The sequence below is a fragment of the Anas platyrhynchos genome, chromosome 21 (genome assembly GCF_047663525.1).
Source record: "Anas platyrhynchos isolate ZD024472 breed Pekin duck chromosome 21, IASCAAS_PekinDuck_T2T, whole genome shotgun sequence".
Lineage (NCBI taxonomy): Eukaryota > Metazoa > Chordata > Aves > Anseriformes > Anatidae > Anas > Anas platyrhynchos.
The window spans coordinates 10,803,778-10,830,596 of NC_092607.1; the positions used below are offsets into that span (position 1 = coordinate 10,803,778).

Below are 26,819 nucleotides of genomic sequence, written 5' to 3' on the forward strand. Positions count from 1 at the left end.
ATCTACTTTTACTGCCTGAATCTGAATGTTTAGTCTTTTATTTTTTCCCTTTTTCAAATCCAGAATCTGAATGACAAGTTCTCAGAGAGGAAAACTGAGCAAGAATCCTTCTCTGCCAAGCACAGCTGGGGCCATAAGTGCCTGCGTCTCAGATGCAGGAGCCCAAAAAAAATGGGTTTCCAGCCTCTCATTCTCTTGGCTCAGGCACCCTCTAGTGGCTGCTGCAAAGCATTGACCTCCACAGCCGAGCGCTTCATCCCAGCTCCACCGTGTGCCAGAGTCATTGAATCATAAAGGTTGGAAAAGACCTTCAAGATCATCTGGTCCAACCATCTCCCTACTACCAATGTCACCCACTAAACCCCACAACAGCCCTGTTGTTTCATGCAACCCCCAAGTCTCCTCCAGCTCCCCTCCTGCACGTGCACCCGGTTTCTCGGTGGATGGAGCCAGAACAGGCTGAGGGAAGAAAAGCACAGAAGATGACACACTCTCACGTGTTAACTTTTAACATTTCCCACATGTTCTGTACCCAAAGTCGTGCTCAAATGCATCAGCCAGCCTCCCTGTTCCTGCTCCCAAAGGGCACTTGCTAGAACATTTAATCGACAGGGCCCCAAACCGTCAGCTTCTGCCTGCAGGACAGTAAACTCCTGAGAGCCTAGGTATTTCTGCCGGGGTAATATTAAATTAGGCAAACCTTAATGCCAGCATTTCTCAGGGTCTCCAGAGTGGGCCTGACGTCTGCCTGCAGCTGATCCTCCACACCGGTGAGACACAGCAGCTCCATCTCCATCTCCAGGCTCTCGATGACCGTGGCCACCTTCAGGGAGCGGTCGTGCACGCTCAGCTTCGCCTGCACGTAGCGTGCCTGAGGACAGAGCAGAGGTAGACACAGCCACATGAACGGTCAGCTTGCATTTTTGTGCAACACAGGGTTAGCCAGCATGAAGCCCCAAAACTATCTGCTGACTGTCATTCAGAGGTGTCACCTGTAATGGCCCATGAGCACAAGATGCTGTTACAGAATGGGCCAGAAAATGTTTCAGGAAGTTTGTGTCATTCTGCCCCGTCCCCTGCCAGCCAAGCGACATGGCACACAGCATGGCACACACACACAAACCTGGGAACGCTGCCATCACACCACAGGTCCAACCACTGCTTTTGTGACTAACACTTCTCCAAACGAGGACAACAGAGAATCCTAAAGTTTCCCACCATCTCACTTCTGCATTTAACCAGTTTTACTTCACATTTTGCCTGCTTGGGGTACAGAAGTTAGCACCGTGTACAGAGACCCATCTAACAAACCCCACGCGTGAAGCTTGTGTTTCCATGAAGCCTGGCTGTGTTTTATGTGGGATGTTTGTAGTTTCCCTGAATGCCAGAATGCAACAATGAAAATTAAAAGCCAACACATTGCCTCAAACAAACACAACTTGTCTAACGAATGATGGATATTTGCAGAATTTATAACCGCAGAAGATTAGAAGGCAGGATTCAGGAACTGTTTTGGAGAGTCCTGGACGGGATCCAGTTTCCTACATATCACTTTAAAAGGCACTTTGATTAAAAGAACAGCAAGACACTGAAAAATGGCAATTCTAACAGAAGGAGTACGGAGATGAGAGGCGGCATTATCATTAGAGGTCTGTGAGAATCACTTCAGTGATTATTTGTTTAAAAACAAAGCAAAAAAAAAAAACAAACAAAGAACTTACTTCAAAGTCTTGATATTGCTCTTCTGTCAGAGACTTCTTGGCTACAACGAGAACCCTCAGGCCTTCCCTAGCCATGTTACCACACTGGAAAGAAGTATCACATTGTAAACCATAAACTGCATCTCAAGTAAGATGATTTATGCACAGCATTTCAGAGATTGCAATGCAAGATAGCAGGTTAAGAAAATAACCGTCCCATTTGAGCAACCCCAGCAGGTCTATAACATCTGATAAAGTGCATGATAAACTCGAGAGGAAAAAAGGAGATCTGCAATGGTTTGTAATCTATCCCAGTGATCAGAAACAAAACTGTCCCCTCTGCCATATCAACATGGCAAAAACAGCCCCATTGATTTCATTTTCTCCATTCCTAAGTAAAAGGACACAAACCTTTTATTTAAAGACTTGGAATCTTTGGCCACAAACTCTTTAAAATAAGACCAATCCATTATTTCTATGAACTCTGGGGTGTGGGGCTGAGGAATACCAGTAAATGAAGCTATTGCTATGAACTCTGTGTCAACATTACTGCTAACCTGACAAACACATCCAAGTACAAATCTGCCAAATGGAGTTTTGAAATCAGACCTTTCAGTCTAAAATAAATCCAGACACAGGATCAAGCCCATGACAAATTAGGTGATCTTGAATAGCAACCCGTCTGGAGCAAAATCCATTTTATTTTTAGAAATTATTCTGCACTGAATATGCTGAACTTGCCACCTGACTTCCTTGTTACTGCCGAAGTAACAAGGCTGAAGACTAACAGTGGATTGCCATAATGCATGATCTTTTGGCCTGCAGGTGTTTTAGCACTTGTGCCCATTTTGGCACACTGACAGCAGAAGCTTTGTCAGGTGTTGCCCTGGAAGGGGAAAAGCACTCTCGGGTGGAACCCTCAGGACCAAGAGAGACCTCCCCATACCTCTTCTTCCAGCCAGTCGTTGTACTGCACAATGCCAGCCATCACCACGTCAGCGCCCTTCATATAGAAGGTGATCTCTCCTGTTGATTCATCCTGAAGTTGAGAAGCAGAAGAGTCAAAGTTGGGCCATTATTAGCACATTTGGAGTGGTCTCAGCAAGCTAAGTGATGAGGTTTTTTACACAACAGTCACAAAAATGTCTGTGCAGGGTCAGGCTGAAGGTCCATCTGGCCCAGCATCTTGTCTCAGGGCCAGAAGGAGATGCCTATTCAATTACAGTTCAGTTACTTGCAGCAGGAATTTAGACAAGTATGATCAGCTTCTTAATCAGCAACATGTGATCCCTGTGCAGCCACCTCTCAATCCCAACAGCGTGTGCCTTTGGAGTAACCTCTAGCCCTCACCCTGAAAACCTGCTTCATACTTACCAGGAACAATAAAACAGATGCAGAAAAATTAACAGAGTAAAAGTCACTTTAATTTACCCCGTTACATTATACAACATAAGCATAATTAAAGTTTATGCTTGCCGTGGAAAGGTTAGATTGCTGCCTGCCTTATCTGATAGAAGTAATTTGTAGGCTGCAAGCAAAGCATATTTACATTACCACAAATTAAAAAATCCCTTCTAACCAGGCAGATACCTAAGGAGGTCACAGCTATTAGTATTACAAGCTAATGGAAACCCTGGCAATTTCCTCAAAGGAGACAAAACAATGAGTAAGGAACAAACTGCTCTGTAAACGAAGATAGCCACCAGGGATAGGAAGAAAATAAACTTAACACGCAAGAGCAGAAAGTCTAGAAAGGTCTGGAAATAGACAGCCATGAACAAAGGGGAAGAAATACTTTAGGTAAAAGGAGAAATTAAAGAAAAGCACAATGAACACTGCTTTGTTTTTACACTGTTTAATATAGGCGTCAATCTGCTCTGCCATTACAGAAGCTCGTAGTGATGGTTCTCACACACGAGGAGTACAAGTCGATAGATTAAAAGGCTGACGTCTTGTGGCAAAACAGTTCACTTGCACAGCAAGGCAAAGCAGCACCTGATGCAGATACTAAAAACCCAACGAAGAGAAATAAGTGACTTGGCTAGGGCAATTAAGAAGTGGCCAAGGATAATTAAGATCCTCTACCAAAGACTTCTGCCAAGCTCAAAGAGCTTTGCAGGTAAGATTCTTATGATTAAGCCTAAGAATGTTTTTCAAAGCCCTGAAAGGTTTAGCCTTCACATACCGATACACACACATCCCACCTCCCCCAAAGCAGAACGCGTGCAACTACCAAAACAAACAAACTCTGCTTAAATAAAACATAACACTTTTGGCACTGGCAAAAGGTAAGGGTTTATCTATTAAATTATTTGATTAAAAAGTGTCTAACATCTCTGTAGGAAACTGCATGAGGACTCTACTTCCCGTGCTGCAGAACCGGCTTAAGATAGTTTAGAGTTTTTGTCCAATATAAATACTGTATCAGCTATCTCCTTGCATTAGTCATTTCCTCTCACCGAGTTCAGTAGGAGGTTAGTGCGTTCTCATATTATGGTAAGATCACACTATAAATCTACACAAAGATTTGCCAGTTATATTGTTTTGGAGAGGCATCTTTTTCCACCGTGGTCTGATTCTGGCCACAGTTCAAAGGCTTCTTTCAATTCCAGATATGACAATAGCACTATCTTCGCTTCGCAACAAAGACCATTCCACATGGGTAAGGGGAAAAAAGCAGAGAGAAAGAAGAATGGAAAATGTTGTGGTCAAACAAACAGGCCTCTTTTCAAGAAGATAAGTAAGTAAACAGTACTGTAAAGAGTGGCTGCTTTGTTAAAACAGGACTTCTTAGAACTGAAATAATCAGCTACAGATATGACAGTTTGATCACATATAGAAGATATTGCAAAAATATCCCAAATGAGGCAACATCTGCTACTTGTTTTCAATATTAACTACTATTTTATTTACTAAATGTTGTGTGTTGAAGGAGATCTTTTTATGAGAGCCAGAGAGGACTGGACCAGCAGGGGAGACGGGCGTCCCTGCCAAAGAGTTTGGTAACAGCATTGCTGAGCTTGATGCATGAATCACTTGCTGAAATTCTATACCCAGATTATGCTGGCAAGACAATCGCAGTGGCTCCTGCTAGCTGGAAAAATGGCATTTTCTAAGAATGGGCAATATCTGTATGGCTGAGCAGAAAATATTACCGTCTTAATTCTACTCGCTGCATTCCTGAGTGTGGTTTCATTCTACAGCTGCTCTCTTCTCCCCTCCTGCACAATGCTTCTGGTGTCTTGTGGACTCTATGCTACTTTCTACTGATCCATAGACAAGTAGCACAGTCTTAGAAGATCTGCTGAAGAGGTAACTAACCACCTTTGCAAGCTGCGTATCAAAACCAACATCAATGCCTACACCTGCATACATGCATGTTCAATAAAAACATTTTATTTGACAGTTACTGATTTTTAAACTGTTTTTTAATGCAAATGTAAACCCTGCTCAAAGATAGTATTTTGGAATATACAGGAACATGCTAAGGTAACACTCAGGCAGCCAGCATCTGCTACTTCAAACCTGGCTCCGCACAGGGTGCATAGGAGGCTGTACAGTGGCTTAGCAGCAGCTCACAGCTGCAAAATAAAGACACTTCGCTACCAAGCATGATGGAGGAGGCAGTGCTTCTATGAGCAATACAAACCTGTTTTACAGGCTTAGGATCTGGGCCTGATATTGCTCCCACTGACCACCAGTGGGAGTTTTGCCATTTTCTTCAGCAGTACTACATTAAATACAGAAATGCACAATAGGAAACTTTTTCTTCCTAAATGGGAGGAATGTAGCTCATGGTCGTTTTAAAAGGCACAAGCTTCAGATCACTGACTTGCATCTTGTCATTTTATCATACATAAAGGGGGGGAAAAAAGATCTCCTTTCTACTTAGATACTTTTCTACCTGCGGAAGGATCATTTTTTCAGGGCTAGGGAGGTGATCGTCCCCCTGTACTCGGCTCTGGTGAGGCCGCACCTCGAGTACTGTGTTCAGTTTTGGGCCCCTCGCTACAAGAAGGACATCGAGGTGCTTGAGCGGGTCCAAAGAAGGGCGATGAAGCTGGTGAGGGGCCTGGAGAACAAGTCCTACGAGGAGCGGCTGAGGGAGCTGGGCTTGTTCAGCCTGGAGAAGAGGAGGCTCAGGGGCGACCTTATTGCTCTCTACAGATACCTTAAAGGAGGCTGTAGAGAGGTGGGGGTTGGCCTGTTCTCCCACGTGCCTGGTGACAGGACGAGGGGGAACGGGCTAAAGTTGCGCCAGGGGAGTTTTAGGTTAGATGTTAGGAAGAGCTTCTTTACTGAAAGGGTTGTGAGGCATTGGAACAGGCTGCCCAGGGAGGTGGTGGAGTCACCATCCCTGGAAGTCTTCAAAAGACGTTTAGATGTAGAGCTTAGGGATATGGTTTAGTGGGGACTGTTCGTGTTAGGTTAGAGGTTGGACTCGATGATCTTGAGGTCTCTTCCAACCTAGAAATTCTGTGATTCTGTGATTCTACTTTTTGTTAGATGAGAAAGAATTTCAGAGCATCCGTTTCTCTGCTGAGCACGCAATCACAATTTAAAAGAAGTGTTTTCTTGTTCTGATGGTTAGCCCACTTCTTAATCTTTTGATAAAACAGTTCCTCAAAAAAAAAAAAAAAAAAATACTTATCATAAGCAATGGTAGGGAAAGGTTTTTTTATTCCTCCATCTTTTATTGCTCATCTTTTTCTTTTAGGACTCAAAAAGGTTGCCTGAAGGCTCCAAATCACTTTTACCATTAAAAAAAATAGTCCAGCTCAAGAAATCATGCTTGCTGTATTTAGAGGTACATGTGCTATCCTTGCTGCAGCTATCCTCCCATGCAGCAGGACACATTTGTGGGACTCTGTGTTAAAACACATTCAGTCAGGTCTCTACACTCACAGATTTAACACACTGATTACTTTGTACAAGCTCAGCCTATCAGCACATTTCAACCAGCATTCCTGCCCTCAGGCATGTTTTAATATTCCAAAGCCTGGAACAACTTGAAATACATATTTGTGCCACTGTACTGAGGCCTGCAATCCAGCACTTAAAAGCAGTTCCTTGAGTAACGGGAGATCCAGGTCCAAAATACACAGGTGGAATAATGCAAATACAGCCATTTGCAAGAGCTTTAATGAATTTCAATCTGTATGAAACACAGATTGTCAAGCATGGGTTTGCAAAAGCTATTGTGTGCACGTTACAGTTCCATCTTTATCACCCATATTCCTGTTACTGAGAGATTTGAAGTTCTCCGTGACATTATTCCTCCATGACGTTGTTTCTGACAGAGGCTGTGTTCTGCAAGACAGCCAGAGAAGTTCAGATTTGTGAAGCCTCCAAACATCAGCCAATGAAGCAGACCAAATAAATCTGCTATGGAAGAGGCCCATGTACACTACCCTGGTCCCAGCTGCTTCTAATGACAACAAAGACTATTCCAACTACTGTTTTATAATTTAAAATATGAGGCAGAAGATAATATTACACTCTCTTTCCAGATACCCCCAAATAAATATGCAGCAACCTAGTTTTAGCACAAAGCAAAAGGAGGTAAGGATCAACCTTACCCATTCTCCCCACCCTAAATAACAAGGCTGCAGATCCTGTGCAATGATACAGCAAATCATATCTTGCCCTGGATTATAGGTTTCCTATTCATGTTTTAAATTCCTGGCACCAATTATATGTCTGTACTTTCAGTAAAAAAAAGTAACAGCAATGTTTTAATTATCTCCAAAAGAAATATTCAAACCGCTTCACCTTGTTTGCTTTGCAGGAAAATGGAAGTGCCTTGCTTCAGCTGGGTTGATTTATTTTTCTAACATTGATTTCCTAGCAGTATCTGGAAAACTAATGATGATAATGGTGATAACTCATTTCTACTGTTTTTAAAAGATCCATGCTTTCTTATTCTTTCTTTTTCAAGGTAATTAACTTCTGGAAGTGTGATCTTCTATTGCATTTGCAGACAGAATAACAAATATGCACAATTTCAGCTGGGCACATATTTAGCCTGTGCAGTGCCTGCCCCTGCTGATAAAATTATCTGCGTGCACAGATGTACCCTTTTACCTTAACTCAGCTATTTTCGAATTCTGCTCATGATACAACATTCTCAGCATGGCTTTGAGATGTTAAACAGCTCAGAAAGACCTCCACCATTCTCTGCAGCTACAGCAAGTGCCCTCTCCAGCAGTCTTGTACTTCCACAGTGTCTGACAGAGTTTCAGCACCTGGCAGAGATCAGGGCAGCACCGCACTACCACTACCAATCTGCTGAACTTGTTTGCTGTGGCATCAGTCCACAACCCCTCACTCCTTCTCAGTTGTTGCTGTCTCTATCTCCCCCTGTTGTACCACCACAACTGCTGCAGAGACTGAGCACAAGCTGGACCCACGGCTGAAATCCAGGATAGAAATTAAAAACATGAGCAGGAAGGAGAAGCCAGAGGCAGACAGAGCCATGGAGGACACGCACACAGTGCCTGAAGCTTCAGCTCACTCCTCCCTTTTCTTGTCAGTTTGAATGAGGGACTAAAGTTCAATAAATTGAAGATGAAGGAAAGGATACATCACCAAACTAACCCAGCAGCGAGATGCTATTAGCTCAAAACACAGAACCAGTTTATAGCCTGAGGAAGCACACCACTCCTGAGAGCAAATGTTTTGTACCTTCCACATTATATTCACAGGAGAATCACAGACAGAAGCGTGTAACTGAAGCCACTCACCCGGACGATTATCCCCATGCGCTTGCTCTCATAAGTGAAGGGGAAGATCTGGAGGATGGTGAAGTTCAGGATGTGGCCGCCTGGTGTCCTCAGCTGCATGGAGGACTGGTCTCTGCCCACCAGTGTTAAGCCCACACTCTCGGTCCACTGCACCAGGGCCACCTGAGAGGAAAGGCACAGCAGGTTGTAATCTGCTCTGAAACTTATGCTGTATCATGAATTAAAACCGTTCACGGAGGCAGAAAGGGAAATGCCAGTCCAGGCCTAGCACCCTGACCATGGTTCTGGGTCAGGCATGTAGGTAGAGCCCAAGTTTTCCAGAAAAACTGGTGGGCTGTGGATCATCAGGCTGCTGAAATCTCCACCTAATGTTAATGATACATTTTTTACACAGGTGCTCGGGTACAGCTGGATATAACGGGCTTTTCCTGACACTGAGCCTTCACTAAGAGTAATTCTGTGGTTTGGGCGGGCCAGCTCCTGAATCAGCTGCAAAGCCTTCCTAGGCCCTTAGCAGGAGGTGGCCGCCGGCTCCCTGCTTCTGGCTGCAGTGTCCAGAAGGAAAACATCCAGCAAACGGAGGCACCGGTACCCTCTGCCCAGCTCCAGGGCGCCCAAACCTCTGTAGGGGCCCATTAGTAAAATCTGTTTACAAACACCTAACTTGTTGAATGTGCTGTTTCAAAACTTGCTGTTTATGAAATCAAGAATTCAATGTGATGCTTTCACCCTGGATTTACAGTATCAAAGCCTGAAATGCTAATGCAGAGATCATTAAAAATTCACATGGAAAAACAAAGGAAAACAAGCTCCCTGTTGTACTCGGTTTGGTAGTAACAGTTCATCAGCAATTTGCAATCTCTGTACTGAGCAGCAAAACAGATGAAGGCTGGCTCGCAGGCACTTTTTAGCAGAGCTCCTCTGCCCCACACATTAAAATAAACAAATTAATAACAATAATTAAAAAAAAAACTGTTTTTCAACACACAGTAATACTCAGTTGAGCTTATACAACTATCATTTTGACTGCTGCTTTCCGTATTTGAGGACCTGCAACATTGATTTCCTTACAAGCATTCACTAAATTACAACCAAGTCACAACAGAAGACCAAAGACTTCATTTTGCTCCCCCAGCGCTGCCCCCATCTCCCCACCTCAGCTGACATAGCCACCTAGGAATGATCCTGCTGAGATACAGGCATTTCACTCTAGAAGCTGTCCTGGCAGTAACGGATGGGAGCAGCAGCTGACATAAGCCCATATATCACGTGCCTACAGGAAGGATCAAGGGATAGTTTCCCCAAACAAATACAAAATACTAGAAGTTTTTTACAGTGACGTTCTCAAGAATGTGAGAATGTGTGGCACATGGTTGCTGCTGACTTGAAGGTTAATTACTCCTTGGGCATTTCAGGTTCTGCTTTTACTGCCTATTCCCACAAATACCTTACATAAAAGTGAGATTTATTTTGGGAAATCACATACACTAGGATACAGATAGAAATGAAATCTATAAATACTTGCATCGACTCAAGGTTTTACTAGGAAAGTTGATACAATTGGTCTAATCAGACAATCTTTTATATCTCGGCTCCCTTTCATCCACAATTAGGTTTAAAAAACAACCTAAAATAAATCCTTTTCTTTCTTAAGGTAGTCTTAAATCATCAGATGAAAAAAAAAAATTAGCTGAGTTGCCTTTGTCTTTAAAGGCCTTTAAATCAATATTTGTTTTAATACTAGCAAGTTTTTGCAGGCTTATTCACAAAGGTTACAACAAATCAAAGGATCTTTCAAGATTCTTTTTCAAAAGTTTCTTCAAGACATCCTTAGTGCATTAAAGGGTGCAGTTGGATAATCCTCCTAACTACCTCTCAGAGCAGAGATTGAGCTCAGGTTTCTAATACTCTGGTTAATAATGATTGAGAATTTTTCACAGTGTGATGTTAACACAAGGACTTGCTTGGTGTACATAGCACTAGATGCTCATCTGCCCATGTTGGTGAGCTACAAATGTCTGAAGACATAAAGCTCTGCTCCCACCTCAGGCTGTTAAAGCATCTCCATTGCTACTTTCTTTCACAGATTCCTCATTCCCTGCCAGCATCTCACTTCAATTCTATGTCAGGAAGCATTCAAACCTCCTAAAAGAAAAGCCCAGCACACAGTAGCAACTGGAAGAGCAGCAGAGGATACCTGCTATGCTGCACACATCATACTGCAAACTAACTGCATTTCCCTGTGCGCCACCACTCATTTCGGATGGCCCTGAGACTACAAAAAGGCATGTCGGCAGAAGGGGAAGAGTAATGAAGGAAATCCCCCCTCTCCCTTGCTGCTGGGCCCAGGAGCACTACTTCTTTCAGCCCTCAATGGCCCTCCAGGTGAAGCCCATTCAGCACGGGGAAGTGGGGCTGACCCCTTTTAACTTGTCACCTCCCAGCCTCTGCAGTGCTTCGCGAATTAACAGAGAGGAAAAGTGATATCATTTTGAAGTGTTCCCATCAGAGCCACTGCAAGCACTGAAATTGCCATTCCCATTCACCACAAAGCACAACGTGCTCAGCCCTGAACACTGCAGGACGACACCAAGGACACCAGGCCACCAGTTCTCCTGCAGGGCCGGGGCATCTGGCCAGGCAACGTGCTTCCAGAGCGGCATGGGCCAGAAAAACTTTACTCTGCACCCCATAAATCGGTAACTGGAAGGCTCCTGGTCACAGCAAAAAGATGCGAAACACGGAAGATGCAAAGATACGTTGACAGCTTTAACCAGGATGGAAACCACTCATACACCTTTTCATGAGCCCATGCTGACTGATGAGAAGTCAGAAAGGTTCCTGAGAGCTCTCTGGGAGTTCGTAGCTCTGTCCTGGCCAAGTCAGACAAAGATCCGTGCATTACAGAGCAGAGCAGCTACGGGAGCCCGCCGTACCATCCCCTCAACTTTGTTCTTTCTGACAATTAAATTACCCAAGCCACCACCAAAGTGGATATCGACTAATAAATTTCATTCCAAAGGGACAAATTGATCCTTCTGTGCTATGAGTTGCTCTACAAACGTCCCATTTAGGGTTGCCTAGGCACACAGACAACAGGCAGAAACCCATTGATCGGAGCACCCTTTCATGTCCTGGCAGCTGCGGTGGGCTGTCAGGGTTAAAGACTGTTTGCCCAGGAATCCCAGGCACTCTTATCTCTGATCAGATTATATCTATTTCATTTCCCCTGTTAGTTACTGTATGGCTACAACTGACACGCTTGCAGAGCCCCAAGGCTGTAACTGATACCTGAATAAAGATACTTGAAGTCTTCTAAATAGCAGTGTGCACAGGAAACAAATTTAGGAAATCCTGCTTTCTGTTACAGGAAATGAATCCTATGCCAACTGGTAGAAATTACCCTTGCTGTTAAAGTAAAGAGAATACAAGTTTTTGTACTCATTTCATAAACTGACCTTCCCTGCCATGGTAATATTTTATTGATATAGAATTTCAAAGGCTGGCTTTAACAGGAGTCCAAAGCCATTCCCCTACAGGGAATGTTATTTAACAGCATCACTCTCTTCTCAAGGACTTGACTTGTGCTGATCCTGCATATTGTACCACCTAGTATAACATACACAGAGCACGTCTAAACAATATTTGTATATTTAAGACCTACAGACGAGATTTCCTCAATGCAGCAAAGCATATCTGATTTCTGAACCCACTGTAATTCTCTACTTAAGACACCACAAGAAAGAAAAAAGAACTTAAACAATAATGTTGGTAGGATTAGTTATCATGCTATAGTAAAATAAACAAACAAACAATAATCCCTTAGGTATTTGAGACAAATTGCTCCATAAATATTTTTAAGACAGAATAATATAAAGCAAAAAAAGGAAAAGAAAAATCACTGACTTCACTATATACCACAGCACACATGTAAATAAACAGAGGATTGCACAAAAATAGCCAGTAAATGCTTTAGGGGAAAAAAGGAAAGAAAAAACTTAAATACAGATCACAAAAATTACCATCTGGAAATCATTCAGATCTCATTTCAATCCAAAGGCAGTTGCTTTCTGTAAAGCTGCCTTCATGGGGGAAAGCAACACATTAGAGGAGAAAAGCAGGTAAGCAAAACACAAGACTTGGGTCATGGTGTGGGATCTGCTCACCAGCTCAAAGCAGGGAGGGGTAAGCATTTGTTGTCACTGTAGGCATACCAATGGAGTGGGGGGAAAAAAAAAAAGCAAAGATAGTGGTTTTGTGTAATACAGAGAAGACCACATTATATGAAAGTAATGAATTGCATGCTTGGGTAGAAGAACACCACAAAGAATATTCTGAATGGCACAAAATGTGGAGCCTAACTCTGTATGCCAGTCTTTCAGTAATACATGCACTACAATCTCAGAAACCTGTCCATTTGAGGATTTTTACCTATACATTGATTTTTATGCAAACAATTTCTCATCTTTAACTATAAGGAAAGCTACTTTCTCTTCTGATGTCAAGGGTGAGAAGTTTATTTCCAGAGGGAATTTTGTTTTATTTGGGTCAATACATGGAAGAATCCTCCAAATGTAGCCCAATGACCGATAGGACCTCAGTAGGATTCTTATGGAAAGTTTAAAACTTCTGTCTTTCAATGGCAGAAACCAAATGTACAAGTTAATAGATAAATTGTTTTAGCATAGTTGCACTCAAGAAGATGCATCACAATAATCATATGCTAGCACTATTTTTTCAAATATTGCAGAGCATGGCAGAGAGCACTGTATCATGCATTATGTACTCAGTCTGCTCTGTAGAGTGCCCAGTAAGAGTCTTCATCAATCCTCTGGAGAACTGCAAATTTCCCCTCTGCTGTACCACTACACATAGCCCAGGCTGGACTAGGTGCTGATGGAGAAATGGCACAGCACAGATTTGCTCCAAGACCAACTCTGGTTCACTTTGGTTATCCTGCAGAGCTAACTCAGGCTCCAGGTCTGTCCCATTTGCACGGCAAGGGATGCCTCCCGGGTAAGACATGAGACCCAGCAAGACTTCTAACTTTGAACTCTGTCTGGAAGTTTGAACACTGCCAATGAGGGACAAGCTGGCTGATGAGAGTGTTCCAACCACCTTCCACAAGTTCCCAAGACACCATTGCCTATAATTTGCTAAGCGTTGCCAAAGGAACTTAAAATACTGACCTACAAAATACATCCTGGACAAATCACAAGTGCAGAAACATGAACCAAACTCCACAAACTGACCTCATCAGGACTAGAGGCCTGGTACACCCTGCAGGAGTCCTCATAGTGTCTTTCGGCTTCAGCCTGGTCTGTCACCCCGTTGGACTCATACACCGGCGTCACGTTGTGGCACAGCGCAATTGCCTTCACGGCCTCGTGCACTCGGCTGCTCATGGTTTTACGCACCTTGGTGGCTAAGGTAAGGCCTTTCACGGCAGGTGGGTCCTGAGATTGCTTTAAAAAAAAAAAAAAAAAGAATAAAGTCTAATTGGAGAGAAAAAGATTCAAACTGAAACTTTACTTCAGTGAAGAGTATATATGTACTATAGTAGTTTCGCAGACTCTTCTGTCCCTTGGAATGAGATGTGCTCACTGTACTCTAACTCTGACCAGGAATACACTAATTCAATTTATGTATCACAGTTAGTGGTGGAGGAAGGTGCCCACAAAAAATTCACCTAATTTTTTAGAATGGTACATGGAGTAAACGGCCCTTAGTTGCAGATGTACCAAACACCAATGGATGCAAGACCAAAGTCAGAAGACTTGATGAAACCACTTTTTGCTCCACAAAAGACCAATGGTTCTGAAAGTTTCGCCTCAGCTGGGTTTCATGCGCAAGAGCATATAATTGCTGAAAACAGAAAACAGATGACTTGTATGGACCTAGAAAATCTTAATTACATTCATTTAATTTTTAATACTATTTTTAGTATCAGAATGGGACTCTTCAGATAATTGCACAATTACTAAATTATCCTGGTTGAAGAGGGGACACACAGTGATCTAGTTTCCTGGTCTGTTAACCTTTAGTGTCAAGAGGACAAAAGTTTCGCTTCCAGGTCAAAGGGCACAACGTGGTAAAAATAAGAGCACAGAATAAGAACTACAGTTCAAAATGAATCATTGCCTGCAAATGCTTCTCATTATAAGAAATCTGACTTTGTAATGATAAACGTTTTATGAGACACGTCCTTTACCAGTGTAATTCCACATGCTACTTTCCACATTCTAGTGATTAGGACACACAAGATTTTCAAATTTACTGTTGCAGCTCATCAGCACTGTTGCAACAGGCTTTAAACAAACCAAACAATAGCAAACCCTCAGCTCAAGTACATTTAGATTGATGTACAACTATTCACATACTGGACTACTCACAGTCATCACAACATTCTTAACAAATATTGAATAGTTTGGCAAATAATTAACCAGTAGTCAAGTTTTCTCTGGATATTGAATACAAAATGATGGCAAATAAATCTGAAGTCTGTTTTTGTGGTGTTTTTTTGTTTTTTTTTTTTTTTTTTTTATTACATTTTTGTTGTTGTTGTTGTTTGTTTTGTATTTAGCAAAAAATGTACAGTTCAGTCATTTAAGGGTCTCAACAGCAAGAGAAGAAGCAGATGCTATTAAGGGCTGTGAAAGCAGAGGAGGGAAAGAGAGAGATGGCTACAGGAGTTAAAAGCTACCTGAGACACATGTCAGTGAAAAAGATAGTTGCTCAAAATACCAAGTATTTAGCAATCATAATATGCATGGTTAAAAGGATACAGTAGCCTGACAGTCTGCCCAGAAAAAAAGCTAGGCCACCAGACAGATTACTGAGGTCAAGGAAAAATGCTGTATATCTTTACCACCTTGAACAAAATCAAAAAATAAAAATCCTTTTTATGGTAGTGCCCTTTTCCAGGCAAGAATATTGGCTTCATGTTTCAGTTTGTTGGGTTACAGAAAATGCACTTGAGTCTAAAATCTCTAGATCAAAACAAGAACAATGTGATATGAAAAATCCAGTTCACTACATGGGGTGTTCATGCTCAAGGAAAAGCACAGGTACCTTGAAAACCACTTCTGTGGTTTCTGTAGGAACGAAGCAATACCACAACTATTGAGAAATGAAAATGCTTGAGACACAATGCAGGACTAGCAACCCATCACTAACCTCTGCAGATTGCATCTGTTGAATCACATTTTACAAAAGAAAATTCAATTGTCATTAAGTCACAAAAAAGTTAGAAATAACTGCAGTTGCAAAACCAGCTATTAGCAGAAAATGAAAAATAATGCTTCCATGATTACGTTATTAGCGACAATTCTTAAATCTTAAATAAGTACCACTCAGAGGGGTGGCTGGAACACAAGCTGTTGACAGCTGATCCCTCCCCAGCCAACAGTATTACAGTCTTTTTAAGTAAAAGTTCATCCATAAGAAAGAACAGCATGCATCTATATGAAATTTCAGCTGATAAGTGTCCACTGTAACATGCTAAGGAAATACAGCTTGCTGATCCAGACAGATCTCATGGCACTACCTGGTTATCAGGTAAAACTGAAATAAATTCTAATAAGTTATTCTTAAAATAATTCTGAAATAAATTCTAATAAAAAATTTAATTATATCAGAATAAATTCTTTATTCTGAAATGAATTCTAAGAATTTATTCTTAGAATTTCATCCAAAGATGAAGACTTCTTGGATGCTCACTCATCCAGTTACACTGACAGAGGAATGCAAGGGAAAGATTTCCAAACCAGGATTTTCCTGTTCTATACTTTACATCTTGACTTTCCTGTCTTCTTTAGCTATAGATATTTCTCAAAGCACACATCAGTTATGTGCCATATGAGACTTCCAGAAGCCACTGGTGCACTGTTGAAAGAATCCCACTTTCACCATTTTCTTTTTTAACCACCTGGCCTAGAGCAGCAGCAATGGCCCACTGTTCTCTGTTACTGCTTATTGAATACTGATGGCTCCTCTTCCTTTACACAGCCTTTCAAACAGCAACTTAATCCACTATATATCACCCTGTCAATTTTCCAGTGAAGCAAATGGTGTGGCTGCTGTAAGTGGTAAATGTCTAAATAAAAGTATGCTATCATATGATCAGACCTCAGTAACAGGACACAGGTACCTATGTGTGCTTACACTTACAGGCCCATGCAAGTGCTGCGGCAATTAGACTTAGAAAACTGGTGGATGTGAAATAACCTATAAATGTAGCATGCAATCAGGCTAATATGTTTGGATTAAGCACCCAATGGTCTTCAGACTTCTCCAAAAAAATAACATTTAATAGGCAGATCCCTGACGTGTTAATTCACCATTAGCCCAGCGATCTGGAAAACTTTAACAAAGAGTTAAAAAATCCGATTTAATTTTACCTGGGTGTATATACTGAATATGTGGCTCTGCACTTCATCCATGGAGTCCAGGCCATAAGCCACTGTGCCCAGATGAAGTCTCTTGAAGACCATCTCATTCTGCGTAAGCGTTCCTGTAACAGAAGCAGCACCAACATGGAACATGAACCAATGTGTCTATCCCCAGGGCATGTTCTTGTCCTTGCTGTATTCCCTACTCCAAGAAGAACTGGTCCAGAAGCTGAGTCAGTCACTGCACAAGGCTCTCAGCACAGACTGAAGTCAAAGGTGATGGTATTAAAAATCTCAGGGCATAATCTCCTGGGAAGTTGTGGTGCACATCACTGTCCCAGTAAGAAATAATGAGATCATTCACCAAAACTTGATGCCAGAAAGAGTGGCAGCTGTAGCTCTGGTCCTGCTGGAACCAAAGAAATTTTCTGGGAACACCTTCAACAGAACCAGGAGTTTATGTCAGACAAAGCTTTTGTTTACAGATTTGTCCTTTGTAATCAACTAAACTGTAAAAAGTGAAGATAGCAGCAGGCAGACTGATCATATGTTTCTGCCCAAATGCGTAACTTATCTTCATCCAGCTTTAAAAATTAACTCTAAAAGTTGATTTTGATTTTAAGTCTAACCTCTACTTTTGGTTTAATATCACACTTGAACCATTTTTTCAAGTAGCATAGTACTTGTGTCCTCTCTTATTTATGACATGTTCAGAACAACAACAAAAATTCAAAAAATATTTTAAACTGATGAAATCATATTGTCAAAGTGGCAGAAAGTGCGTATTTCTCCCAGCCCAAAGAAATCCTACATTATGATCGGTGGCTAGTCAAAAACATAACAAAAAAACAACTCAACCACAACTCAAAACTGTATTTTCTACATAGATACCTGTTTTGTCTGTGAGCAAATAGGATATCCTCCCCAGCTGCTCAGGTATAGTGCTGGATCGAACCACAGTCCCAGGGATTTTGGAATCTCTGCGGATCACCCAGCTATAGACAATTTTCCCCATGTCCAGATTCACACGCAAACTATGCAGGAGGAATGGGAAAAAGAAAAAGGAAGTGTATCTGCATTAAAACTTTGGAAAAAATCACTGTGAATTGCGACAAAGCAATAGAAGGCCAGGCCTTCCATACTGAACTTGAGCAGCCAAAGAGGGAATTTAGGGAGAAGTATATTCAAAATGAGTGGTTGGGTGGCAGATGGGGAGAACTGCGCACTGCTGCAGTGGTACTGTGATTCAAAAGGATATATGACAAAATTACATTGAGGACAGATAATTTGAGAGGATGATGGACTCAGACGCATAAGGACAGTGTGATTGATAAGCAGACAGGAGTTAAAAATGGAACTGAAACAAATCCCTGACCTACGCTGGAAATAACAATCTGCTTATTAATATAGCACAATTAAATATTAAAATTTCAGCCCCTTTTTAAAGGCAGTTGGATCCTATTATGCTACATGCTATATAAATCTCTCTCCTCTATTTTTGCTCTTATCAGAGTAACCAGGCAGCCTGAACACAGAGACAGGGGCCTTAAATGACTAATCTGCAGCCTAAATTAGAGAGCACAGACAGCAAACAGGCTAAAACACTAAACAAATTCAGCAGAAACAACAAAACAACTTTTAACAGTAATTCGATTTCTATTTCTAAATTTATTTAGTTGTCAAATGAGGAACACACATGACTTTAAATGACTGTTCACATCAGAAGTGTGGAGGAGGATGCAAAGGAAGCAGTATCTTGCTGGAAGAACTAGCAATCGACTCACCTAATAGGAATAATGTTTGAGAACAGGAGGAGAAATCTTATGATCTGAAGATACCAACGGCCAGCAAAATGCTGAAGCGCCACCATGACAAGCGAGACCACGACAAGAGCCCCAAACAGGATCTTCGTAAGACAGTTCACTTCCAAATCAAAGAGACCGATCTAAAGAATGAAATTGAGACATTTCAATCACACTAGCGAAGGTGTTAGTTCAATTTAATATTCACAAAGAGAATGAGCTGCTATATCCAACAAGCTGTCTCTCAACAGTCATTAACTTTTTTTTCCACATAAAACACTACAAACATATTTAAATTTATAAATGATACTGTTCCAGCTTACTAAATAAGAGCTCCATCCTTTGGACGCAGAGGAGTGCATGAAGAGGTGTGAAAGACTCATGCTGTCAAAAGCTGCACACTATATAAACATCCCCACACCTTGTCTTAACTTTGCTATAATGGAAAAATGCAGCAAAATCAGCCTTCCCATTCTGTCTGGGTCTATTTTATTATAACCATAGAAAATAAAAGTGTTACCATTGTCAAAAAGTGAGCAGATACTTGTAGTTAGGATCAAAAAAATATAATATGTCTCTGATAATGGTAACTATCTAAATCATAGGTTGGAAGATATAAATCATTTGTAGGACGTTGTTCCTACAGTCTGTACTCATAGCCTTTGGATTTATATATATATATTTTTTTTAATTATAAATTTCTGCCCCTTTTTATTGTAAGATAATAATTAGTTATTATCCTTACCCTACCTTACTTCTTGGGTTTGAAGTATTCATCACACTGCGCAATTCCCTTCCAGTGTAGAGGACAACTCCCACAACAGTACCTGAACAAAACATTCATTAGCCTAAGAAAAACAATCTCCACTTGTTTTATCTGCAAAATGCTTGTTAAATACATAGGCTTGGCAGTTGAAACAGACTTTTAGCAGGTTAATTTCTAACGCAATAACAATCAGACTAGAAAGGCCAGTACTTGAAATATAAAATCCATGAAAACAGATGCTGAACAGAAGACATCCTACTAGAAGTCAGCAAGTCTTCAACCACACTGCCCTTATGGTTGGGCTTATTCCAACTGGGTTGGACAGACTGCAGCAACTAAAGAGCATGGAAAGAGAAATCAAGAGTTTTGTTCACTTGGCTCCCCAGTAACCCCTTCTGATGTAAGCTGTTGTTCCTCAATATCAATAAAAGCTGCTGAGGAAGGAGGATTTCTTGTGTTTTCTCCTGCTATTTTGAACCTCACTCAGGTGTGCTAAGTTTGCCTTACTTCAGATAGTGGTCCTCCATTGTAAGTGCATCTAAATTAGTGCTCTGGACTGTAGTTGTTCTTTATTGGTGCAGTCTTCCACAATCTTTTGGTAATTTTATCTTTAAGGTAATTCTATCTGTAAAAGCTTTTAAAAATCTACGTTTTAGTTTAAATTAAGTATTTGTTTAATAGCAGAAAGGCAAATCATACCAACTCCCACCTTACTGCAACAGATGGAGCTGCTGGGAGCCCATCTATGTATTTTAATGCTATGTCCCACAGTTTCTAAAGAGCTCTCTTTTCTTCCTGCAGAAATATAATACAGTTTAGTACCATAAACCACTGTTTTTCTACAGGTTTCTCTTAAAGCCTTTGCAAAAAGCCATCGAGAAAAAGCTAGCTACAGTCAAGAGTTTAAAAGCTGCTATTGTGCTATTGCCAAAGTCAAAGTTTCTAGCAGAAAATTTTAGGAGTCTATAAAAATGGATAAAAACAACAGTGGGGAAACAAAAAAAAAAAAAAATAGCACTGTTGCTCTGTTGTTAATACATTGCCATTTTATACTCCACTATTCCCCTGCTCCCATTAGCAACAGAAGTTTTAGCAAGCTGCAAGTGAATTATTATCAAATAAGAATAATTCAAAAGAGGTGGTTTCTAAAAATGCTGGGAAACATTCCTTTGGAAAAAAAAAAAAAAAACAGCACAACAAGAAGTCGCTGGAGCCAGATGGCAGGAGGTGGTAAGATCATCACAATTCAAATCAGCAGATGGCACAGCTACTCCAAATCAACTGCAAACAGTCAGAGTCAGACCCGCTCCTACTACAGCAGCAGATGGAGAAAGTCACATAGCTCTGCTTTATCTTACAAGCAAAGGCTGTCCCAGTGAGATGGCATCACTATGACTTGACAGCTTTTGCTTACAGAAGAAGAAAAATGATATCCACATTTTCTCCAAACCAATAGGTTTTCCTTACAGAAATGACCTCCACCACGCTATTTATTATTGCCACAGGAAAAACACAACTGAATTTAAATTGATCAAGTCAGCTGAAATAAGGGGAGAAACCTACCAGGGCTAGAAAACAGCTTGAAGACATGCTGGTATGTGTATAAATAGTGTTTCTAATCATTTTATGGCTATCCAAAACAGACTTCATTGTACAAACCAGCTGAAATTACAAGAACATCTGCAAACATTATTCTTACTAGCTGAACTCCGAAAGATATCTATCTACAAATAACTTTGTTCATACTCAGAAAGGAGGGTTAGATTTCACCCTCAGCAGGCTGACTGGGAGCTTGGCTCAGGGCAGGACAGCATCTCCCTCCCATCAGCCGCACTGCTCGTGGCAGCACACACATGTGCTATGCTCAGCTGTGGCATCAGGACAAAGGCTTCCAAGGAAGAGTTAAGAAAGTCCATGTGGGAAAGGGGGCTGCGGGAAAAATTGCCATTGAAGTCAGAATCACAAGAAAAGTGGCTTTCCTTTCCCATGTATTTGTTCCAAAGCAGGATGGACTGAGGATCATGCGTTAAGCAGCCTGTTCGGTATGTGAAACTGCCAGTCCCAATGCCTCTTGAGTGGTTTTACACTCAGAAGGGAGGAAGGCAGGTTACCTAACAATTAACAATTACTCATCCCTAAATATAATTTACTTGACTAAATAACACTTGGCCAACTAGATTTTTATGACCCTTTGGTCACATCCTGTGACAATACTGAGATGTGTTTCAACTAGGAGTCTGAGTAGGGGTAGACAGAAACATACAGGTATAAAATCTATTTATTATATTCTACTTTTAAAAAAGAGCAAATCAAAATCTTTTCAATGCTTCATGACGTCTTTTGAAGTTCCTTCCCATTGTTATTAATTCCATATACACCTTGGTACAGCACTCTGAAGTCCCTCCATTCAACAGCTTCAATTCCAGCACTGCATTACAGAATTTCACCCTCCTCCAGCTACTGTCCTGTAAATCTTGCAGGCATGCTAGGCAGGAGAAGAGCAAGGCTTTTACTTTGACAGGCCTCTGCAAAAGAGCATTGATTAATCTCAGGCCTTGTGAGCTTATACTATACATATACCAAAATGTGTCAAAGATTTTATTTTTTTCTTTTTAAAAATACATAAGACAAACTCAATGGAAGCAGTTACCTGGAAATCTTTCATCTTAGCTTCTGTTACCAGAATCTATTTGACACCATTTCTGTTACAGATTAGGATGTCAATGCGGAGAGCAATTAAGTGCTATTCTGGTCCTAGATGCTAAAGAAGTGCCCAAAGGCCACTCCAATTCTTTCTCATCTAGGAATGTCCAAGAGGCAATTAGACGTCAGTCTTGCTCCCCAGAGGTGTTAGGACAAGTGGGAAACCTCACTCTGACTGCTAATTTCTCCAACTGACAGAGATTATTCCATTACAAAAAGACCTTTAAAAATTGTTAACATATTCTCTTAAAAAAAAAAAAAAAAGACACATGCCTCCATCTTACCTGATGCAATCACTGTGCTGGCCCATAGAGTGTTTTCTATGCTTAAACTTTCATTCACGGAAGGGTCACTGTCCTCCTACAACAAAAATAAAAAAAACGTCAGTAATTGAAAAGACTATTGGATGACAGAGTTACACATGGGTGTTTGGAGAGGGATGCTGGGGGAATTGATAGAGAGCTCCTAGATAAGATGGAGGATTTTCAAAAACAGTTAAACCTACGTCTAGGTTAAAAAACAACTTGATTTTAGTGGAGAAAGGAAGGGGTGGAAAAAAAAAAATCTATGAAGAAACATGTTCCTGCTGAAGGACCCTGGGAATCAGAAATGAGAAAGGGATTTGTCAGGAGCTCACCAGGGACTACAGGGAAATGTTTTCCTCACTTGGTCCATGCAGATTAATAGCATTTTGCCTTCTGCTGTGAGATCTCACTGAGATCCAATTTGGACTGCTCAGTGATGCCTGGAAACTTGTCTGATGCATGCCAGAGAACAGTTTCAAGAAAATCTGATTCCTCTTAGGCACCAAAAGACTAATTCTACGGGACTGTACTTTTGCATAAGAAAGTAAATTAATATATGCCCAGGGTTTATACAACTACCTCACTAAGCCACTCAAACTTCTAATCCATATTACCGCCATTAATCAGATTAAACCATGCCTCAAAGTTAAAAAAATTACAATTTTGAACTGAAATACTAGCAAACAACTTCTAAAAGCTGTAACTGTCTCCCATTTGTTACAAAATCATTTGTCCTCTGAAAATTCCCCAAGGGTACTAGATGTATTTCTTAATGTTTTCATAATCCCAGGGAGAGGGGAGGGGAGGAGAGAGGGAAAAAAACAAAAACATCACAACCTTTTGCCCCAAATAGGCAGCACATCTTCCCAAGAAGTCAAAAGATAGATATTCTGTGATATTTCACAGAGGGTTTGAGCCACTGCCCTCTGAGGGCAGATATAACTAAGTTCACACAGGTTGCATGCAACAACTGAAGGCAAAAAAAAAAAAAACAATTGACTCACAATTAAGACTGATCTATCTAAGAACCTCTGCTTTTTCACCAGTAAACAATTTTAACCCTGCAGTGATTGTGGTGGTCCAGATTTCATTCTGAACACCACGCACGTGTAACTACCAATCTTAGTCCAAATGTTCAGACCTAATACTTTAACAGTAAGAACCCTAATCTCAAACAGTCTATTATGTTGTTTCCAAGTCAAAGCTTCAATAAGCATATTTTTATGTCAGATTTATTACATGTATTTTATGGAGGGTGCGAAAACAAAAACACAGAAAGGGTACAATGAATGACAAGACTTCACCACTTCATCACTCCTAAAAAAGTCTGGCATCCTGTGATTCAGCAGGTTTGCACAGAAAACACTACATACATTATTTCAAGCATATCTAAGTAGGACTTACCCTTGTGAAGGTCCCCACAAAATTATGTATATCAATATTGGGCTCTTCTGCATATACATATGATCGGATTTGCAGTAGGTCCTAAAAACAGACATGTTTTAGCAGGCAGTTAGATAACCACATTTTAATAATGTACCAATGTTTCTAACAAAATACTTTGAGCAAGAGTTACTTAATCAAGTTAAGATAATAATTAAATTATACTCCTTACTTGAGTTCAACTGAGAGAAAATACAACTGTTATACCAGCTTTACTGAAAAGTACTTATCCGAGAGTATTTATTGCAATGATAACAAAGGCTCCTGGGAACTACTTAGTTGTTGGTGCCCCATACAAGCAATTTCAGTCAGAATAATGAAGCTAGCCTAAAACACTTACTACTATTTATCAAAAAAAGATTTGGATTACTTTTCCAAGGCAACCAAGGAACATCCTACCACTAGGTATTTAGTTTGAGATGCTAGTGTCACTGGGAACAGTTCTATGGTGACAAGGAGATATGCCAGTTCTGAAAAGAACATTCACTGCTGATTCCTACACTCATGAACTATTCACTCCATGGAGAGAATGTTTCTCTTCAAAGCCTTAGTATAAAATAAACTTCTTGTACTTTTTACAGACAGAACATCAATAAAACAGGAACACAGATTTCCCCCCCACCCCCCTTTTTTTTTTGGACACAAACTTCTTTAACTACAGAGTAGTCAGAGTAAACCACTTTAGCTAGAGAGTAGTTTAGTTAGGGAACAGAATGTTTAATGGAGGTTATACACTCATTTCAGATCATGCAGTGGAGCATCCATGGTGACAATTCCTCCTTTTATGATGGAGAGTAATGAAAGCTTAATTTCTGAATCCATTTCATTAAATCGGATGACTTGTGTCTCAGTATACTGCACTCCAGTGAATGAAAGGGGGACTTTAAGAAGAACAAGGATACTTATGCCGCAGTAAGACCTACCCTGTAGTAAGTTACTGCAATGGTCTCTGGAAACGAACAAGAAAACAGGAGCACCCTGCCATGAGTCACCTTCTGCTGCAAAGCCACTCCCTAGCTGCCAGCCCCAGCACCCTTCTGTCTACGCAGCTATGCAGTGACAGCTGTGTGGCAACCAAACACCCAGCTTCACCTCACCTGACATCTTGCCTGCAGCTCAGGAAGAGCTGGTTTACCCGTAGTTTCAGTACCAGACACTCTTTACTGCCAGAGCTAACCTGGAACATGCACCGAGCCCTCTGCAAAGCAATGCTAAATTAACCCGCTTCTCAAAGCAGCCCATTAACTGAAGCACCTGAACACTTTTCAGGAAAATCAGACATGCATATTTAACAACTAGAGTATTTTTAATAAAGCAGCTTACAGAAGCAGTTGGCAATCTCTGAGTACAGGTAACTGGCAGCCGCAGTTTCCAGTCTGTCTCACCATCCAGTTGGTCAGTACGGAGGAAGCAAGACCCTGGGGAATTTCAACAACAGTCAGTGCTCTTTCTAGAGCAATCTTATGTACACCTATAGCTCATGAAATGGTTTTGTTTCTAGCACACTTTTATTTCTTTGGTATCTGATTTAAAGTAGTACTTATTAATAAGGTAAGAATCAAGGAATTATATTCTTGCATCTCACATCCATTTCCTTCCACTAGTCCAAAATGCAGTGAGATTCTGCTCTGTATCTTTAAGACATTTTAAATATTCTTATTAGTCATTATGTTTTGTAAACCTTCCAATCAAGCATTTCCTTATCCCACACTTGACAAAACAAACCTGAACAGCAAGTAAAATGATTTACATCTATAATGCACAGCATTTTGCAATCCCATTCATTTACTCTGGGTTCAAATAACTACATTCTTGGATTAGCAAACAAGACCAGAGTGTAACATCCTGAAAACTGGCGGTCCATCAAAGCCTTTGAATTCCCAGTCACTCCAAAATTTTACTATTATCTATTTCTTTCACATTTCCAAAAGATAATTTTCTCTAAACAACCAGTGAAAGGTTAATGGCTATTTTGACAATTGGTTCCAGATGTTTACCATTCTTCTCCGACGTCCTCAGGAAGATCATGTCAGCAGGGACCCGCTGGTTCTGTTACAAGAAGAAAGGCCATTATTGTGCATAGACCCTGCACGCGTGTGCAGCCTCCTTCCACAGCCCCAGTGACAAGCAAAGGGGCTACGGAGGAGAAAGTATTTCTTTGTCAGACTGAAGGTTGGTATTCATTTTGCTTTGAATCCTAAATTTGCTTCCCTGCAGAATAATAACTGGTGCCAGCTCCCACTGACCAGACTGGCCAATGTCTAGGTTTACAAAAGAGCTAGCGAGTAATTCTAGAAGAAGAAATTTTAAACTAATGCCGGCTTCCTTCCAAGAAGCCCTATGCTAGAAGAAAGCAAGTATCTGAAATCTACAGGTACCAGCTCTTTTTTTTTTTTTTTTTGGACTGAGTATGTTCATCCTTCATCAGTTTTAGAGAACACAGATATTTGCATGGAGTGTGCATGTGAAGAAAATAAATTGAGGAGAAAAACACAAACTTGTACAAAAGGGAGAATATACTTGTACACTCCAGTGCCTGCAAATGGATCCCTCTCCCCATACTTGTGTTGGTTACACCAAACAACATCTTGATGTTGCATTTGTATCAGGCATTTAACCCCTGTCCAACAGTCAAAGGTAAGGGCCAGAGTCTTTATCTTGCTATGGTGCAATTGGAAAACACAGCTTATCCACAGATTTTCTCTCATTTTTAAGGACAACAATGCTGTTTCCAGGGCCAGGGGGAAAAAGGGAGAGACCTTGAAAAGTGATTAAATATCATAACGAATGTTCAACACTCAATATTCTGAGCCTACCATAAAACAAATATGACTTCAAAATATCTCATTTTCAAAGGTCTTGCAAGAAACATGCTTTACAAAAACGATAGACACGTAGAGGCTAACCTTTTCAACAATGATGAGGTCGCCTACTTGTATATTAGAGCTCTTCACCTTCACAGTCCCT

At 40.9% G+C, this 26,819-nt stretch overlaps 1 protein-coding gene across 3 annotated transcripts in view; it reads right to left on the reverse strand.

The window, feature by feature from the left end:
- The window catches only part of ATP9A (ATPase phospholipid transporting 9A (putative)), a 61,828-nt gene that overhangs the window by 15,449 nt on the left and 19,560 nt on the right, over positions 1–26,819 (reverse strand). For 2 of the 3 annotated variants that reach the window (XM_027442931.3, XM_072026593.1), the window contains 14 exons: positions 26,759–26,817; positions 25,850–25,901; positions 25,176–25,270; positions 23,814–23,894; positions 22,389–22,464; positions 19,386–19,462; positions 18,618–18,778; positions 17,725–17,867; positions 16,843–16,955; positions 13,696–13,908; positions 8,444–8,605; positions 2,647–2,739; positions 1,722–1,805; positions 701–871 (listed from right to left, as the gene is read on the reverse strand). In XM_027442931.3, coding sequence (XP_027298732.1) covers positions 701–871; positions 1,722–1,805; positions 2,647–2,739; positions 8,444–8,605; positions 13,696–13,908; positions 16,843–16,955; positions 17,725–17,867; positions 18,618–18,778; positions 19,386–19,462; positions 22,389–22,464; positions 23,814–23,894; positions 25,176–25,270; positions 25,850–25,901; positions 26,759–26,817 — 1,580 coding nt within the window. The remainder of the gene's footprint in view (positions 1–700; positions 872–1,721; positions 1,806–2,646; positions 2,740–8,443; positions 8,606–13,695; positions 13,909–16,842; positions 16,956–17,724; positions 17,868–18,617; positions 18,779–19,385; positions 19,463–22,388; positions 22,465–23,813; positions 23,895–25,175; positions 25,271–25,849; positions 25,902–26,758; positions 26,818–26,819) is intronic. The other variant, XM_038166319.2, reaches the window with a different exon arrangement.